General features: G+C 45.7%; 1 protein-coding gene across 2 annotated transcripts; it reads right to left on the bottom strand.

Moving 5' to 3' along the window:
- Window positions 1–606: 606 nt before the first annotated feature.
- On the bottom strand, window positions 607–9,268 carry ddx27 (DEAD (Asp-Glu-Ala-Asp) box polypeptide 27). Of its 2 annotated transcripts, none has more exons than XM_085457898.1 (21): window positions 9,059–9,268; window positions 7,642–7,785; window positions 7,464–7,523; window positions 7,024–7,189; window positions 6,819–6,871; window positions 6,659–6,745; window positions 6,471–6,576; window positions 6,216–6,389; window positions 5,965–6,115; window positions 5,786–5,885; window positions 5,570–5,711; window positions 5,338–5,491; window positions 4,818–4,899; window positions 4,391–4,568; window positions 4,190–4,296; window positions 3,972–4,068; window positions 1,283–1,374; window positions 1,089–1,209; window positions 916–1,009; window positions 782–841; window positions 607–702 (listed from the first exon to the last, which is right to left on the bottom strand). In XM_085457898.1, exons 1-21 carry the CDS (start codon window positions 9,140–9,142, stop codon window positions 687–689), a joined length of 2,268 nt encoding a protein of 755 aa, XP_085314024.1. In that variant the 5' UTR covers window positions 9,143–9,268; the 3' UTR covers window positions 607–686. The 2 variants fall into 2 exon arrangements, with proteins under 2 accessions (XP_085314024.1, XP_085314023.1); XM_085457897.1 differs by having other exon boundaries at window positions 916–1,012.
- Window positions 9,269–13,981: the final 4,713 nt, after the last annotated feature.

The raw sequence follows: 13,981 nt of genomic DNA on the forward strand, positions 1-13,981 counted from the left end.
GACTGGAGCGTCTCCAGTCTTCTCCGTGACTTTCACACAAACTGAGGCCGGACATCATATCTGCTCAAACGCACAGATCACTGCAGGAGCGCCGCGCACATGAGCTCGGACGCAGAACGAAACCGACTGTAAGGAGCAGCTAGTTAGCAGTCGAGTGTTTTAATGTTCCATTTTAAACCAACGGTGGTTAAAAAAATTCAGCTGATAACTGTCAGCGCCCTCCTCTGGTCCTCTGCGTCCAAACTGCTTCTGTTCCCCTGCCTTTTTAGAAGTGGTCTGTGGTTCAATATCTGGCCTGTGGACACCTGTGGACCAGAGCAGGCAGTCTTTGAAGTGGCAGCTGACCCGCTTTAACTTCTGAACCACAGCCACCTGCTGTCATTGCTCAGTATTCAGCCAATGAAAACCTGCCATACAACAGACTTCCATTGGTGTGCTGAGGTCAGCTGATCTGCCGCACCTCGCCCCGTTCTTCCTCAGCTTCCAGTTTACATTTCATTTTTCACGTTTTGTCATGTGACCTTTAGTTTGGTTTGTTTTGTGCCCGTCTGAATGACCCAAAGATAAAAAACAACAACAACAACAAAAAACCCCGTTGACAATGGGTTTAATACACATTGAAACTTTATTTAAAACTACTGTAATAAACAAATAGAAAAAAAACAAGGCGTTTCCCGCGTGCTCTGTCACTTCCTCCTGAACCTGGCAGATAGAGCAGAGTGTCAGCCATCTTTACCTCATTCAGGTCAGTGTGACACCAGAGAGAACAGGTGAAACTTACCTGGAACTGCCAGGTCGCTTCCTGTCCACACCCAGACGCTTCCTGTCTGCAAAGGACGGTCTGTAAGGGAGAGAGACAGTGAGACAGACGGGACAGATGGACAGACAGTGAGACAGCTGGCTACCTGTACGTACCCTGCTCGGTACTGCTTCAGGGCCTTACTGCTGGTGTTTGTCAGCTCTTTGTCAAACACCGACTTCTTGCCTCCTTTTCCTGCTTTCTGATTGGCTGCTGCACACAGAGGATTGGTGAGAGCGAGGACATTATCAGGGTTAGTGTGTTTGTTAGCGTGTTTACAGCATCATACCTTTAGTTGGCGCTTCATCCTCTGGCATCGCCCTCGCCCTCTTTGGTCGGCGCTCTCTTTTGGCTGCTCGCTCAGCAAACATCTGGGCCTTCAAAATCTCGAACTGAGCACGCTCCTCAGACTGACAGACAGGTAACAGGTAAGCAGGTGATTGATCGGAGATGAGTACTGATTAATGCTGGATCGTTTTTTACCGTCAGCTCCTTTTTCCTGCCGTCCTTCAGGAACTTCTCTCTCTTCTTCTTCCCTCTAACGGCAAGATCAAACTCCTGCAGAGCCTTTGACACTGAACAAAGTACTACCGTTACACAAATGGTACTCCACTGTACTAATCAATACTCTGATATATCAACTATATGAACTGATACTGGGGCGATCGTGGCTCAGGGGGTTGGGAATCGCATCTGTAACCGGAAGGTTGCCGGTTCGATCCCTGGGCTCTCTGTCCTGGTCGTTGTGTCCTTGGGCAAGACACTTTACCCTACTTGCCTACTGGTGTTGGCCAGAGGGGCCGATGGCGCGATATGGCAGCCTGGCTTCTGTCAGTCTGCCCCAGGGCAGCTGTGGCCACACCTGTAGCTGCTTCCACCAGTGTGTGGATGTGAGAGTGAATGAATAGTGGCATTGTAAAGCGCTATATAAATCCAATCCATTATTATTATTATTATTATTATTGATCAGCAGGTGTTGATCAATGATCATAAACTGACCTCCCAGCCCGTTGTTAGTGGTGCTAGTTTCAGTATAGCTCTGGAGGAGTACTGTAGCTACTGTTAGCTCTCGCCCAGCAGACTGTCCTCAGCAGTCGTGGAAAAAATGCTGGCTGACAATTTCTGTTGTCTTAAGAACATAAACAACTGTTTGTCCGTGATTTGGAGCGCCCAGCGCGTGCTCCCGACGCAAACTAATCCTGCTGGGGAGGCCTACCTTGGCACCGTCGTAATGCAGGTGAAGCCAAAGGCGAGATCAACACGTTCTCATCCCAGCTCGTAACACACCGATGCTATGTGACGTCAGTGTGTTACGTGTTTGGCTCCATGAGAGCCATTTGGAATGAATCCATACATGTAAAGGTTTCATACGGTTAAGGTTAGGGCTGGAATACACGGCTGGAGTGTGTGTTACTGCTGTGAGTGGGATTCTGTTGGATTCAATGGAAAATCCGGAACATATCAGGACGCGGAAGCGTTACTATGAGATGCTTTAGGACAAATCGTCGGTATTACGCGTTGGGGATGAGAATGCTCTGCTTCATCTTCTGTTTTGCATTTGTGTGAGAGTCCAGTCATAAAAGCTTCTTAAATATGATCAACCTATCTCTAATGATCGGCTATGTACCACAGGCCTTCAAGCTGGCTGTAGTTAAACCTTTACTCAAAAAGCATCTCTAGACCCAGCAGTCTTAGCTAATTATAGGCCAATCTCCAACCTTCCTTTATATCAAACATCCTTGAAAGAGTAGTTGTCAAACAGCTAACAGATCATCTGCAGAGGTTTATTTGAAGAGTTTCAGTCAGGTTTCAGAGCTCATCACAGCACAGAAACAGCTTTAGTGAAGGTTACAAATGATCTTCTTATGGCCTCTGACAGTGGACTCATCTCTGTGCTTGTCCTGCTAGACCTCAGTGCAGCGTTCGATACTGTCGACCATAATATCCTATTAGAGCGATTAGAACATGCTGTAGGTATTACAGGTACTGCACTGCAGTGGTTTGTATCATATCTATCTAATAGACTCCAGTTTGTGCATGTAAATGGAGAGTCCTCTTCACACACTGAGGTTAATTATGGAGTTCCACAGGGTTCAGTGCTAGGACCAATTCTGTTTACATTATACATGCTTCCCTTAGGCAGCATCATTAGAAGACATAGCATACATTTACACTGCTATGCAGATGACACCCAGCTCTATCTGTCCATGAAGCCAGATAGCACACACCAATGAGTTAAACTGCAGGAATGTCTTAAAGACATAAAGACCTGGATGGCCGCTAACTTTCTGCTTCTTAATTCAGATCAAACTGAGGTTATTGTACTCGGCCCTGAAAATCTTAGAAATACGGTATCTAAGCAGATTCTTACTCTGGATGGCATTACCTTGGCCTCCAGTAACACTGTGAGGAACCTTGGAGTCATGTTTGACCAGGACATGTCCTTCAACGCACATATTAAACAAATATGTAAGACTGCTTTCTTCCATTTGTGCAACATCTCTAAAGTTAGAAATATCCTGTCTCAGAGTGACGCTGAAAAACTAGTTCATGCATTTATTACTTCCAGGCTGGACGACTGTAATTCATTATTATCAGGATGTCCAAAAAACTCCCTGAAAAGCCTTCAGCTGATCCAAAATACTGCAGCAAGAGTCCTGACAGGGACTAGAAAGAGAGAGCAGATTTCTCCTGTTTTGGCTTCCTGTTAAATCCAGAATTCAAAATCCTGCTCCTCACATACAAGGTCTTAAATAATCAGGCCCCATCTTATCTTAATGACCTTGTAGTCCACTATTCATCCACACACTGGTGGAGGCAGCTACAGTTGTAGCCACAGCTGCCCTGGGGCAGACTGACAGAGGCGAGGCTGCCATATCGCGCCATCGGGCCCTCTGGCCAACACCAGTAGGCGATAGGTGAAGTGTCTTGCCCAAGGACACAACGACTGAGACTGTCCGAGCCGGGGCTTGAACCGGCAACCTTCCGGTTACAAGACGAACACACAACTCTTGAGCCACGATCGCCCATTAGAGCACTTCACTCTCCTTTGATAACAGGATCGAGTTTAAAACCCGAGTACTGCGACAGCACTACTACACAGTACTTCCTGGTCAGCCGTCAACTTGAACGAAGGATTACGACATACTACAGAGTGTGAATCAGTACTTACTGCGGCTCTGTTTCCTTTCCTGTTGGGTCTGAAACCAAACCCGCTGTGACTGATCAGAGGAGGCGGAGTCAGTGAGACGCCTCTGAGCCACACTCAGCTACACACAGACAAACACACACATGGTTTAAATAAAAATGCTGTTTGTTGCAGTTCAGCTCTTTTGCTTTTAAATTAAAAACAGGTATTTTAGTGACAGTTATGCAGGTATCCAGGTGTACCTTGGCCTCAGACGCAGCCAGCTCTCGTTCCTCTCTCTCCAGCTTCATCACAGCTTCCACGTCTTTCTCCAGTTTGGCGATCAGGTCTCTAAACTTCAGGATGACTTCTGAATGACACAAATATACATTTCAGTGACGGGTTCTCTCACCTGGAGGACACTCCTCACCTGGGCCACCTGCTCACAGTTTGGGATTGTTTACCTGGCGGCAGAACGCGAGCCTTCACGGTGCTCCTGGCTGATTTCACGACCTCTTTCAGCATCTTCCTCTCGGACTCTCCGACGAGAGACACCGAACGCCCCGATCGGCCTGCTCTCGCAGTCCGCCCCACGCGGTGCACGTAATGCTTGACCGTGCCAGGCATGGTGAAGTTTATCACCTGAGGGGCAGGCGAGCGAAACACGTTTTAAAAAGCAGCTTTAACGCTTCTGTTTACTCTGGTTACCATGGTAACAGACTATAATCCACTTTGAATCGTGTTTGAAGAACAAAGTCATGTGACTTTTCTTCTTTTATGACCATATTTCATTAAACATCGAATTCTGTCTTTATTCATCTTTCAGTGGTTGTAGGAACGTCACCATAGTAACCCTGCCATAACCTTACGGTTCTCCTGCAGAACACTCACTGTTTTGACTCCATCGATGTCCAAACCTCTGGCTGCCACATCTGTCGCCACCAAGATATCAATCTGTTCATCTTTGAAACGCCTGCAAAACAACAACAAGAGCAAAGTTCCTTATTCTAAACCCGAGTTTCTCCAACTTGTAGTTCTGAGCGTACCTCAGCTTCTTTTTTTATAGAGCACTTTAAAGTCAACACGGTTGACCAAAGGTTAGGGAAAGTCAATTGTGTGATATTGTGAGAACGAAGGCTGTATTGGTTGTGGTTTTTACACATATAAACACATAAATAAGAGGTAACGCGCCCAAGGTAAAAAATAAATAAAATTAGTAGTAAAACACGAATAAAACAGACGATAAATAAAATTAACAAAATAAAGAAGCGACCAAAAACTGACTACAGGCTGAGTCTGGTACTACTCCTAAAACACTTTGGAGAAAAAGTGTGTTCTTTAAAAATATCAAGTGCTGGGGCCATTCTAATATGGAGGGTAACTTATTCTCTAATCCCAGTTGTGCGTGCACCTGAGGTTCTCCAGTCGTTGGTTCTGACTCAGTTCTCCATGCAGTTCTCCAACCTTCAATCCCATTAGTCCCAACAAGATATGCAGTCTGTGGGCCTGTTTCCTCGTCTGAGTGAACAACATGACGTGATCCTGGAACGTCCGAGTCAGCAGAGCTGACAAAAACAAACACAGGAACAACTGTAGAACTGTCACTAGTACCTCTATGTTACTGCAGTATCACGAGTACCTACCAGCTACCACGGCCTCGCGGTCTCCTTCTCTGTGAGGTCGGATTCGGACAAACTCCTGCCGCAGGAACGGCGCCACGTCAGTGTTGCTGTTAACAAAGATCCTGACTGGCTGCTTCAATGACACCGCTGCCAAGTCTTTCACCTGAAAACACGTGTCACAGGACAGTCACTCGGTGGTCAAACGATACAGCAGCACACATGGTTAAGCATGCATACCTCCTCTGTCATGGTCGCAGAGAACAGCATGGTCTGTCTGTTGTAGGAACACAACCTGATGATCTCTTTCATCTGCTCCTCGAAGTACTCATCGAGCATCCTGAGGGAACCACACACAACCGTAAGTGTCTCGGCAGATTCTGGTTTCTGGTGTGACGGATTCCCCCGTCGCTCTTTACCTGTCGGCCTCGTCCAGGATCAGGATCTCGATGTGCGTCAGCTCAAAGCTCGGCGTGTTGTGAAGGTGATCGATCAGCCGACCAGGTGTTGCTATTAGGATGTCCGGGCCAGCCCGCAAAGCTGCCTCCTGAGACTTCAAGTCCAACCCACCTGAAGACAAATCAACACAGATGAGGCCCAGACCAAGTCTGAATCGGACCGGGTCCAGAGTCAGATCGAACACTGATTGAACCACGACAAAAAGACGCACCAACAGCCAGGCAGGTGGTGATAGACGTGAACTGGGCGAGTTGACGGGCAACAGAGTGAACCTGGATCCCCAGCTCTCTGGTGGGAACCAGAACCAAGACGCGGGTCACCTGGGATGTTCTGGGCTTGTAAACCAATCGCTCTAGCACAGGCAACATGAAGGCTGCCGTCTTCCCTGCACAGAAAGGAGGAATTCACGTGTCCAATTAAACTGAGATCAACTGGACCCAGTATGATAAATGGGACCCAGTGTTACCTGTCCCAGTAGCAGCACAGGCACAGAGGTCTTTGCCCAGCAGACCGACAGGGACGCAGGCCTTCTGGATCGGAGTGGGCTGCTTAAAGCCCAGAGCAGTGATGGCCTGCAGGAACACGAGTTTACTCAGACAACAACGAGTCACACAGCAGCAGGAGTCCAGGTCTGAGCAGACGTGCTGGTCTTACCTTCAAAATCGGCCTGGACAGATTCATGTCATCGAAAGTCAGTTGGTCATCGTACTGCGACGCGTCTTCATAGAACGACTCTGCTGCCTGGACACAAAGATGGCTGTTAACATGTAACCCTCAACATGAACACGTGAATTTACTCGGCTGTCTTCCTCACCTCCTCTGCCACCTTCCTCTTCTTCCCCCGTCGTTCCTTGTCTCTGAGCGTGTCTGACAGGAAACGGGAAGTAAAAAAAAAACAAACAAACAAACTTCCGCTGACAGTATTAACAACTGTATCAGAGCGCCACTCATCGGTCTCAGGCTCAAACAATAACGTCTGAAAGAATTCTTCCTGCTGGATTTAAAAATAATTTTCTTACCTGATTTGGTCAAAATTTCCTCGTCGCTCGAGCCAAACTCCTCATCTTCGTCCTTATCTTCATCCTCATCACTAGCATCTGTCTCTCCAGCTGGAGGTTTCACATCCTCCTCCTCCTGGTGGTTCTCTGATGAAGCTTCAGCAGCGTCACTCTGAGATGATTTCTCCTGAAGGTCAAAAAAAAAACAAAAACAACACCTGACGCACAGAAAACAGACTGATACAAGGGGCCAGTCAACTCACCTGTCCTTTTCTGCTTAACCTGTGCAAGATTTACTACTGCAAAGCACTGTAGGTATTTCTGTCATGTGACTTCATGCTGTCATGTGGAATATGATGTCCATATAGAGCAGATTCATATAGAGCAGATTCTCTTTAGATTTAGATTCTCTTCTAAAGAGAATCTGCTCCAACCTTCAGGCTCGTTAGCCTCACACTCACCTCAGCTTTCCTCTTTCGGCGGATTTTCTCTATTTTCTGGTCCAGAGTTGTCAAGGTTCTCTGCAGACAGAACGCAGAACGTGAGAACAAACACACAGGTGGAGAGCGTCATGCTCTTCCCGTTGTTCCATGTGTGCGATGAAGTAACTGTGCTGCTCCGCAGCAGGTTGTTCTCTACCTTCTTCTTGAGCTGCTTCATGACATCGGCCATCGCCCAGTCATCGTCGTGGCTCGGCCCGTCTCTCTCTCCAAACTCAAAGTCACAGTTAAAATCTCTCGACCCGCGACTCTTCTTCTTCTTCTTCAGCACGATCGGCTCCTCCTGGAACACAGACACAGCACAGGTGAGACAGCCGACAGGTGAGTGACCCCTCCCAGTAACCCTTTAGCAATAAACCTCGCAGACGGTGGCATTTCCATAGAAAGTGCATACAGATGCAACATTAGGTAACTTCAGGTTTAATTCTGTAATTTCAGCATTATGAGAGGAGTTCACAACACGCTTCTTTATATCCCCACAGCAACTGATACTGCAGACACAGCCTTTAAGATCCAGACCTCCTGCTGAGCAGTCAGATCTGACGCTTGCCCAGAGGTCAAAACACGAACAGTGTACAGTCGAGTCTTAATAGCTTACTTACAGCTGGGCTGGTCAGCCTCTCTGTTTGGCTGCAGTGGTTATTATTATATTTACATGCTTCCAGCTCCCGTGACAGCTGTACTTTCCCTTTTTCTCCCTCCTTGCTCACAGACACATCACGGGTCCATCCTCCCTGCAGCATGGACTGCACTGCCCATCAGGCTGCATGCTTTAGGGCGATGCCTGTAACTCTCTGCCTGTTGCCTTCATATTAAATTATTTTTAAAAATATTTCTTCACGTCATTATGCTGCTGCAAGTAGAGGTGACATGGGCCGCGAGACAGAGACACAGACATCAGAGCCTCTTAGTGTTTTGTTTGGGTTTCCACCGGCGTGGAAACCAAAAATAGAGAGAGCACAGCCGAACATGAAACAGGAAAAGACCGCCTGTAATCCATTTATTTCAACAAAGTAACTGTATTCTGAATACCACCTGTTTAAACGGTAACTGTAACGGAATACAGTTACTCATATTTTGTATTTTAAATACGTAACGGCGGTGCATGTATCCGTTACTCCCCAACACTGCCCGCAGCTGAAACCACCAAACATCAAAGAAAAGGGAGAAGCCCCCGTCCGGCCCGCAGCACAGAGACGCCGCTCACCTCTGACCTTTAACCTCCGTTTGGTTTTGGATTCATAGTTGGCTTCATTACTTATGTGTTTATGACTGACCGGGAGAGGTGATGCTGCATTAGTGGCCATTACTGCACTCAGCTCTCATCAGTTTACGCGGAGCACCGGAGCTGTGCGATGCTCTGTGGTACCGGTCCAACACCAGGTCCCACGGGCCGATATTACGGTGATCGGTAACTAATTCCATTGATTTCACAGTGTCAGATAATGTTTGTTCTTCGGGACAGTCCGCAGGAAATGACAGCGAGCCGCTGAACCTCACCGAAAATTACTCACACCGATACCAGCGGATGGGCTCTGGTCCCGGATCCGACTCACCTCTTGCTCGGATTCGGTCTCCGCCTCGTCGGGAATCGGATCCTCGTCCCGGATCGTCCCGATCAGACCGAGCTGCTCCAACATGGTGGTCCGACGTCCGGGTCTGAACGGGTTCTGAAGACGTTGTCCACACAGTCACACACGTGTGTTGATGAAAACAGGAAACACAATCGTTTGTTTCCGGTTGACTTCTTCTTCCTTAGCCAGGCTTTCCGGCACTTCTGAGGCGCACTGCTGCCCCCGTCAGCTCGAGCGTAAAACTACAGCCAGCGTAATACATCTGACGGTGCTTCAGAAAGCACACGTCAGAGCGTCCCATTCAAACAATACGTAAATAAGGGTGTTAAAGCCATTTTCCAAATGAGCCTCCAACCATCACACTGGATTATTGTACCCCTGCACTCAAATGAATGGAATGTCTTGGATTATTTAAATCTGCCGCTGAGCAGTTTAACATCATCATTAACACCTGACTGTCTTGGATTCTGTGATGGATGGTTTGGAGACGGTGGTGGCAGAGCTGAAGATGATCCAGATGTTCACTGGAACTGAGAGGGGTTGGACAGGATTAGAAATGAGTCCATCAGAGAGACAGCTCAGAGTCAGAGAGGCTTAGCTGATTTGAACATGTGCAAAGTAGGGAGAGTGGCTATAAAGAATGTAGATATTATTGAACTCCATGGTTCTCTTTATAATTTTATTCTTTGGCCTTTGTGAATCCTTCAGTGTGCTCACATTAATCCCAAATTTTCTCTGATTTTGCTTTTTATGTCGCAGGTTATCCTCCATTAAATATTACACTTCATCTCATTGAAGCTGAAAATCTCAGTCACATTAGGAAAGCCTGACTGTTTTGATGATGCATGGGTTCTCTGCGAGTACTCCAGCTTCCGCCTGCAGTCCAAACACGTGTAGTTAGTGGAGTTAGGTTAACTGGTGACTCTAAATTGCCCATAGGTGTGAATGTGAATGGTTGTCTGCCTATGTGTTGGCAACCCAACAGATTGGTCAGTGGTCAATGGTAACTTTGTCCCCAGTGGGAAATTGATTTGCAGTTTGTCCACACACAGATAAAAGTAAACAACCACAACTCACAGGAAACACCCCCCCCCCCAGAGAGGACGGCCCAAATGTTATCATCAACAAAGTGCAATGGCAACAACACTCATGGTTTAGTGTTGTTAACCATGATAATAGCAGCAGGTACAAAGGACACTATGTCTCTTGGTCTTCACTGCAGGCACTTTATACCAACGACCTGAGGGAAGCAGCTGAAGATCATTAAAGGGAGGACAGTCTGAACATAACATGACCGAGGTTGCCTTCCTCAGCACCTGTCTGTTATAAAAGTCCACAAGCTGGACCTGAGACCTCCCTGAAATCTGACCAGCCACTTTAACCAGGTTAGCAAGTCTGGTCTTATTGGTCAAAGACACAGTACCATACCAATGATACAAAACATTTAAACAGATTCAATAAAACGTTTATAAAAAGGGTCATCATTTCAGATGAAACGTTAAAACCTCCCAGTTTCCTTACAAAGTGTCACACCTGGCGTAGCTGACGTGTGGAATGGAGATAAGGACCCAAGATAAGGACTGCTAAGTAGTGAGTGAGCTTTATTAACAAAAGGTGAAATACAGCACAACAGGAAGGGGGGGGGGGGGGGCGAGGAACACAACAGAAAATACTCTAAACTGGGAAAACTAAAGCTTAACACAAAGCCAGAACACGAACGAGGGTACCTTGCAGGGAGAATCACCAGGAAGCCGGAAGAACAAACACAGAATAGCGGAGGGGAATAACGCAGACAAACCAGCAACTACTAAGAAAGAGGACACGACTAAAATACACTCAGAGAACACAGGGAGATTACACACAGGTGGGGAACACAGCTGGGAGTGATTAACGTGACGAGACAACGGAGGCAATCTGAAAACACTCACATAAGACGCAGACCTTCACAATAAAACATGAAACACATACACGCAATGACACAACACACAGACTTCACACAGACTGGGGAACACAGAACATAGGAACATGAAACGTGAACAGGGAAAGTACAAGAACCCCAAAATAACCAAAACCACAGAATAATAATAACATAAACACGGAGTCGCAGACTCCCGATCATGACACAAAGTACAGTCGTTGTTGGACCTTTTTTCACTGTAGCATCAAGATGTGACTGAAAGGACAGAGCCTTATCAAGAACAACCCCCAAATATTTACAACTGTCCACCAGTTCAATGGCTGCACCATTTACCACTGTTAGTGCAGGATGGGAGGATGTCTTCCTGAAGTCACCATGTCCTTAGTTTTCAAGGTGTTGATCTTTAAGAAGGAATGATCACACTAAGAAGAGAACTCATCCACAACAGGCCCACGGGAATCCTCTCCACCATGAAGGAGGTTTACAATAACTGTGTCATCTGCATATTTAAAGAAACGCCTGTTACTGGGACAGTCGTTAGTCTACAAAATATATAGTAAAGGGGAGAGACAAAAACCCTGTGGTGAGCCAGTAGAAGAATTCAGCTGTTTGGAAAGGTTTACTCTCACACACTGAGATCTGTCAGTTAAAAAGTCTAAAATTCAACCAACGAGATTAAAATCAAGTTTAAGCTGGTTAAGAAGTTTATTATTGAAAGCTGAAGAAAGACATTCCCTTTAATAAAAGCTTGTTTCCTGGCAACCTGTCATTAGTGTACATCACCCTATGGTAGCTGGGATAGGCTCCAGCCCCTCTTCCATGACCCTGCTAAGAATAAGTGAACATCCTCCGTACATGTCCAAACCATCTCAGCCTCTCCCTCTGGCCTCTTTGACCCTGGACTGTCCCTTTAATGTGTGCATTTCTAATCGTGACCATCCTGCTTTGCGCTCAGTGAAGATTAAAACATTTTCAGCTTGGCCTCCTATATTTCTATATTAATCCCATAAAATCATAACCATTCAAATCTAACAAGTATTCTTAATATTATAATCTTTGCTGCAGTAACACTCAAAATGTCCCCACTGTGGGACAAATCAGAATCAATACTTTATTGATCCCTAGGGGAAATTATTTTTCGTTACAGTGCTCCATTATAAACAAACTGTCACGGCGAGTGAGATGAGCCGTGTGGAAAAATAAAGGAGGATCCAAACGCAGGCACTTGTAAAGGTGTGAGGGTGGTTTATTAAACACAAAATAAAAATGGACAAAAGGCGAACGGAACAAAGATTAAACTATACTGGGAACAAACAGACTACAGAACCTGAACACAAATGAGAGCGAGCAGAAACAGATGGCGGTTGACAGGAAAACACACAGATGAAGCAGGGTGGATACACAGACAGACCAGCAACTACAATGACAGAAGATGCGACTTAAATACACACAGAGAAACACAGGGAGATTACACACAGGTGGGGAACACAGCTGGGAGTAATCAACAAGACGAGACAGAGGTAAAACTGAACACACACTCACATGAGACGCAGACCTTCACAATAAAACAGGAAACAAGAACACTACACAAAGACGCAGACTCGACACTGAGAGACAGACAGAAAATGACACATTGAACTAAACCCACACAAAACATGAGAACACAAATCTTAAACACAAATAAACAGAAACATGGAGCTCTAATACTAATCATCATCATAGCACCCAAAACCACAACAATCATTCAAAACTAAACTAACAATCAAAACTGAAAATACTGGGTCGAAACTGACCCAGAACCGTGACACAAACAGTAAAAAGACAGACAATACACAACTAAGAATAGCACCATATATACATGCATACATATATATATATACATAAAGTCACTTATTAATAAATAGCTGAAAAATAAATAAAAGATGATCTCATTTCATCTTAAACATTTAAGGCTAGGATGAGTGAATTGAAGACCTGTCTCTCCACACCTATAAAACCTATAGCTAACCAGGTCGCTGTAGTCGGTGCAGCCAAAGGTCGCGTAGCAGCCTTTAACTCTGCCCAAGCAGATTGTCCTGAGCAGTTGGGGGAAAAGGCCAGCTGGCTGATGATGAGGCGGAAGCAGAGTCCAAAATAGAGGCCTCTGGTACACCGCCAACCTGTTCGTATTTGTAATCATTTTTCAACACACCCACGACAGACTGCTGTTTTCTCTGGTCCCCTCCCCAATCAGACCAGGAGTGACATTCTCCTTAAAATGCTGGCTGGTCACTACAGTGGACAGCAATTCAAAGGCTGCCTTCTTATATTTGTGTCAGTGTCGAAGGTATACTTGCACATAAACACAACACATTTGTATTTATTCATTTGTCAAATTCACAAATCAAAACGTATGTTGTCCACCTAAGCGGACATGTAAAAAACTATTTGAAAGTACATGTTTAAAAAAATGAAGTACAAAAATATTTTTTTCATGCCTAAAGGTGAATAAAAATCCTGACTGAGGTTGTAATAATTCATGGATGACAGGGTTAACAGTGTTCCCTCCCTTTGCCGATCATTTCCTGATAACATTTGGATTTACAATAAATGATTACACAGCAGTGGGGAGTTGACTTCATTACAGTAGATGTCCTTCTGAATGTTTAAGGATATAGATCATATACTAGACCTCAGTGCAGCGTTCGATACTGTCGACCATAATATCCTATTAGAGCGATTAGAACATGCTGTAGGTATTACAGGTACTGCGCTGCAGTGGTTTGTATCATATCTATCTAATAGACTCCAGTTTGTGCATGTAAATGGAGAGTCCTCTTCACACACTGAGGTTAATTATGGAGTTCCACAGGGTTCAGTGCTAGGACCAATTCTGTTTACATTATACATGCTTCCCTTAGGCAGCATCATTAGAAGACATAGCATACATTTACACTGCTATGCAGATGACACCCAGCTCTATCTGTCCATGAAGCCAGATAACACAC

Source organism: Copadichromis virginalis, linkage group LG5 (genome assembly GCF_057382275.1).
Source record: "Copadichromis virginalis isolate Kocher_CV1m ecotype Utaka linkage group LG5, C_Virginalis_male_GT1.1, whole genome shotgun sequence".
NCBI lineage: Eukaryota > Metazoa > Chordata > Actinopteri > Cichliformes > Cichlidae > Copadichromis > Copadichromis virginalis.

Bases quoted from the DNA above. Each gene is read 5' to 3' on its own strand.
- ddx27 (XM_085457897.1), bottom strand. From the start codon at position 9,142: ATGTTGGAGCAGCTCGGTCTGATCGGGACGATCCGGGACGAGGATCCG. The intron at 6,577-6,658 runs GTAAGACCAGCA...GTGTTCCTGCAG, and splicing joins TGTCCAGGCCGATTTTGAAG to GCCATCACTGCTCTGGGCTT. The intron at 5,492-5,569 runs GTAGGTACTCGT...TGTTTTTGTCAG, and splicing joins CCGCGAGGCCGTGGTAGCTG to CTCTGCTGACTCGGACGTTC.